General features: G+C 52.9%; 1 protein-coding gene across 16 annotated transcripts in view; it reads left to right on the top strand.

Moving 5' to 3' along the window:
- LOC125956044 (ryanodine receptor) overlaps positions 1 to 5,000 on the top strand; it is a 37,462-nt gene that overhangs the window by 22,501 nt on the left and 9,961 nt on the right. For 6 of the 16 annotated variants that reach the window (XM_049687520.1, XM_049687519.1, XM_049687518.1 and 3 more), the window contains 7 exons: positions 25 to 162; positions 720 to 926; positions 1,003 to 1,296; positions 1,366 to 3,949; positions 4,014 to 4,151; positions 4,608 to 4,894; positions 4,968 to 5,000. The exon at positions 4,968 to 5,000 is cut by the window's right edge and continues 635 nt beyond it. In XM_049687520.1, coding sequence (XP_049543477.1) covers positions 25 to 162; positions 720 to 926; positions 1,003 to 1,296; positions 1,366 to 3,949; positions 4,014 to 4,151; positions 4,608 to 4,894; positions 4,968 to 5,000 — 3,681 coding nt within the window. The remainder of the gene's footprint in view (positions 1 to 24; positions 163 to 719; positions 927 to 1,002; positions 1,297 to 1,365; positions 3,950 to 4,013; positions 4,152 to 4,607; positions 4,895 to 4,967) is intronic. The other 10 variants (XM_049687516.1, XM_049687523.1, XM_049687517.1 and 7 more) reach the window with 3 other exon arrangements.

Genomic DNA, 5,000 nt, shown 5'->3' with positions numbered 1-5,000 from the left:
TCTGTTTCCTACTCCACTTTACAGGGAGGTATGCAAGAATGAGTACATCATTCCGCTCGGTGCGGACCTGAAGGAGCTGTACAATGATCCGGAAATGTGTCACTCGCTGCGCTCGCTACAGACACTGTCCGTGCGGCCGGAGATGAACATGACCGAGATTGCGTAAGTAGCTCTCACCCCGGTGTGCCCGTACTATTAATCCACTACGAAACTTGTGACTAACCATCACCATCACTACGAGGCCTTTGTGCCGCCGTTTCGCCGGCACGAATGATCCCTGAATAGAAGGCACGCTTCTGGCACCGCTATTCATGGTATTCTCGCACACATTTACTGATCTAACTCTAACCTCCCGCTAACACCGCGGAACTCAGACCGAACTGGCCGAGAAGTAGAGTTGGTTTTGTGATCAGGGAAGCGAACAATTAGCGAATCATCCGTAGCAGTCTCTTGAGCGTTGTATTTCATTTATGTTTCAATCCCAGGCCAGTGGTTTCTATATTTGGATCCACATACGGCCTCTTAAAGTAGTAGCTAGGTCTATGTTTTCAAGCTGAATTCAGTATTCAATGCTCAACCTTAAGTGTACGCTCCAGCGTACCCTGGGCCCTCTTGTAACTATGTTGGTTTCAATGTTCCGAGTTCGTGTTCGATCATCTACCCCACTCCCGGATATGCCTTTCCTCATCATTTGCATGCCATTATTCTTCCTTCCCCAGACCCACACCCTCACAATCGAATATGCCGACAATAGTAGCACCAGATTCTTCCAGTGAACCCATACCGGCAATTGACTCGTTATATTCGCCAAGATTCCCACTTGAGGTGGTGAGAGAGTTCGTCATGGCTGCCCTGCAGGAGGCGGTCCTGATCAATCAGGTTCACAATCGTGACCCGATCGGGGGCTCGAACGAGAATCTGTTCCTGTAAGTTGCACCGCAATTGCCGGTTACGGAGAATGCACTAATAATAAAAAAAATCATTTTACTGCTGCATTGTTAGTCCGCTGATCAAGCTGATCGATCGGCTGCTGCTCGTTGGTGTGATCACTAACGAGGACGTCGAGAAGCTGCTCATTATGATCGACCCGGAGACGTGGGATCCAACGTTCGTGAAGGAAGGTAAGGACGAGCACCGTAAGGGTCTGCTGACGATGAAGATGGCCGAAGGGGCCAAGCTGCAGATGTGCTACCTATTGCACCACCTGTACGATGTTCAGCTGAGACATCGCGTCGAAAGTATCATCGCGTTCGCGCATAACTATGTCGGTGATCTGCAGCAAGATCAGTTGCGCCGGTAAGTGTTAGAGAGAGAGAGAGCGTGGTAATGGTTTGTTCACTAACATGCAAACTTTGTACCTCACAGATACATCGAGATTAAGCAGTCGGATTTGCCGAGTGCGGTCGCCGCGAAGAAGACGCGCGAGTTCCGCTGCCCGCCGCGTGAGCAGATGAACGCCATTCTGGGCTTCAAGAACCTCGAGGAAGAAGATCTCGAGAATGCTTCGTGTGGGGCCGACCTGCGCGGTCGCTTGATCGAGTTCCACGAGAAGCTGATGGGCAAGGTGTCGCTGAATGCGCTGCAGGAACCGGAAGAGCCCGAAGCGGACGCACTGAACGAAGGCCGACCGGGAGCGATCAAGAAGCTGTACAACTTCATCAACGCCGTCAAGGAGCTGGAGGAAGATCCGAAAGAACCGGTCGAGGAGGAAAAGAAAACACCCGAAGAGGTATTCCGTAAGGTGCTGATCAAGCAGCTCGTCTCGTGGGCCGAAGAATCGCAGATCGAGAATCCGAAGCTGGTGCGCGAGATGTTTAGCTTGCTGGTGCGCCAGTACGATACGATCGGGGAGCTGATAAAGGCTCTCAACAAAACGTACGTCATCAACTCGAAGACGAAGAGCGACGTTGCCAACATGTGGGTTGGTTTGAGCCAGATCCGTGCCCTGCTGCCGGTGCAGATGAGCCAGGAGGAGGAAGAGCTGATGCGCAAACGGTTGTGGAAGCTCGTCAACAACCATACCTTCTTCCAGCACCCGGATCTGATCCGTATTCTGCGCGTACACGAGAACGTCATGGCGGTCATGATGAATACGCTCGGTCGGCGAGCTCAGGCCCAGAGTGACGCTCCGGTACAGACGGCCGAAGGGGAAGAATCGGCACCGAAAGAGAAGGACACCTCGCATCAGATGGTGGTCGCCTGCTGTCGCTTCCTGTGCTACTTCTGTCGTACCGGTCGCCAGAACCAGAAGGCCATGTTTGATCATTTCGATTTTCTACTCGAAAACTCCAACATCCTGCTATCACGACCGAGTCTGCGCGGTTCTACGCCGCTCGATGTGGCGTACTCGAGCTTGATGGAAAATACCGAGCTAGCACTGGCGCTGCGTGAGCATTACCTGGAGAAGATTGCCATCTACCTGTCGCGGTGCGGTCTGCAGAGTAACTCCGAGCTGATCGAGCGTGGCTATCCCGATTTGGGTTGGGATCCGGTGGAAGGTGAACGTTATCTCGATTTCCTGCGCTTCTGCGTGTGGGTGAACGGTGAGAGCGTCGAGGAGAACGCCAACCTGGTCATTCGACTGCTGATTCGCCGGCCCGAATGTCTCGGACCGGCACTGCGCGGTGAGGGCGAAGGTCTGCTGAAGGCCATCATCGATGCGAACAAGATGTCGGAGCGTATCTCCGAGCGTAGAAAGATGCAGGATGAGGCCGAAGGTACGATCGTGGGTCTGAACTTCTCCCATCCGCTGCCGGAAGGGGATGACGATGAGGACTACATCGATACCGGGGCCGCCATTCTGTGCTTCTATTGTACGCTGGTTGATTTGCTGGGTCGATGCGCACCGGATGCGGCCGTGATTGAGCAGGGTAAGAACGAGTCGTTGCGTGCTCGCGCTATCCTGCGATCGCTCGTCCCGCTGGAGGATCTGCAGGGTGTGCTGAGCTTGAAGTTCACCCTCACCAATCCGGCCCTCGGTGAGGATAGACCCAAGTCCGATATGCCGTCGGGGCTGGTGCCTGGACACAAGCAGAGCATCGTACTGTTCCTTGAGCGTGTGTACGGTATTGAAACGCAGGAGCTGTTCTACCGGTTGCTAGAGGATGCGTTCCTGCCGGACCTTCGGGCTGCCACCATGCTCGATCGTAGCGATGGTTCGGAATCGGACATGGCGCTCTCGATGAACCGGTACATCGGTAATTCGATCCTGCCGCTGTTGATCAAACACTCGAAGTTCTACAATGAGGCTGAGAATTATGCTAGCTTGCTCGATGCCACGCTGCACACGGTCTACCGGATGTCGAAGAATCGTATGCTGACGAAGGGACAACGTGAGGCCGTGTCGGACTTCCTGGTGGCCCTTACCTCTGCCATGCATCCGGCCATGTTGCTTAAGCTGCTGCGTAAGCTTACGATCGATGTGTCGAAGCTGTCAGAGTACACGACGGTTGCGTTGCGTTTGCTGACGCTGCATTACGACCGGTGTGCCAAGTACTACGGTACCACTGGCAGTGGTCAGGCGTCTCAGTTCGGTGCGTCGTCGGATGAGGAGAAGCGCCTCACCATGTTGCTGTTTTCGAACATCTTTGATTCGCTCAGCAACATGGACTACGATCCAGAGCTATTCGGTAAGGCGTTGCCTTGCCTGATTGCGATCGGTTGTGCGCTTCCACCGGATTACAGTTTGTCCAAGAACTCGGATGACGATCTGTATGGTAAACCGACCGGTGGTGGTCCCGATCAGCCACACTACAACCCGCAGCCGATCGATACGAGCATGGTGCAGCTGACCAACGACCTGAATCAGATCGTGCAGAAGTTCAGCGAGCACTATCACGATGCCTGGGCAAGCCGCAAGTTCGAGAATGGCTGGACGTACGGTGATCAGTGGTCGGACACCAACAAGACCCATCCACGTCTGAAGCCCTACAACACGTTGAGCGAATATGTAAGTAGCATCGTTGTGTACACAGACCATCGCAACCTTTTAATGGAATTTATTTTATGACCAGGAACGTGAACGATACCGCGAACCGGTGCGCGAGAGCTTGAAGGGTCTGCTGGCCCTGAACTGGAGGATTGAACACTCCGAAGGTGACGTGCCACTGTCGAACCGTGGCTCGATGCGTCGCCAATCGAAGCCCAATCTGGTAAGTTCTTTCGGAATTTGCCATCCGATTGTTTGGAATACGTTTTCTTCCAGATCACCGTGTTGTGTTCGTTCGAACCATCTTCACTATTGTTCCTTGCTTAAGCGTCTGCCCGGCAGACGAAACGCTTCTATTTGGAAAACTTATACCCTTTCCTTTATTTCTACTTCTTCAAATCAAATGGCGCAATGATATTCCTTCCATTCACCTCCTGAATCCACACATCAACACAACCTTCACTACCGGATCATGCGTGAATCACGATGTGCACCATATTCTCCTGTTGGATACACACCTTGGGCACTTCGCTTCACAATATCAACGGCATCATCGGGGTTAATGTGTGTGTGTTTGTGCTCGTGTGTTTGTTGCGCTTTGCTTTATCTCTGTTTGTGATGTATCCGCTTCCGCCGTACCGCGTGCTATTCGTCCGGAATGGATTTAAACACGAGCCAGGAATTGCAGGGCGATACTGGTTCACCGTTCAACTACAATCCGCACCCGGTCGATATGACCAATCTGACGCTGAGCAGAGAGATGCAAAACATGGCCGAGCGGTTGGCTGAGAACTCGCACGATATCTGGGCGAAGAAGAAGAACGAAGAGCTCAACCAGTGCGGTGGAGCGATCCATTCCCAGCTGGTACCGTACGATCTTCTCACGGATAAGGAGAAGCGCAAGGATCGCGAGCGTTCGCAGGAGTTCCTCAAGTATCTCCAGTACCAGGGACTCAAGCTGCACAAGTAAGCAGTCAAGCCGTATCATCATGGAAGGTATCGCAAGAATATTTCACTAACATAACGTTTTCTATTGCAGACCATCTCGTGGCCAAACGGAGGAGCCTGGTAT

Source organism: Anopheles darlingi, chromosome 3, assembly GCF_943734745.1.
Source record: "Anopheles darlingi chromosome 3, idAnoDarlMG_H_01, whole genome shotgun sequence".
Lineage (NCBI taxonomy): Eukaryota > Metazoa > Arthropoda > Insecta > Diptera > Culicidae > Anopheles > Anopheles darlingi.
The sequence above is the reverse complement of the archived record's forward strand: the minus strand, read 5'-3'. Positions and strand labels throughout refer to the sequence as shown.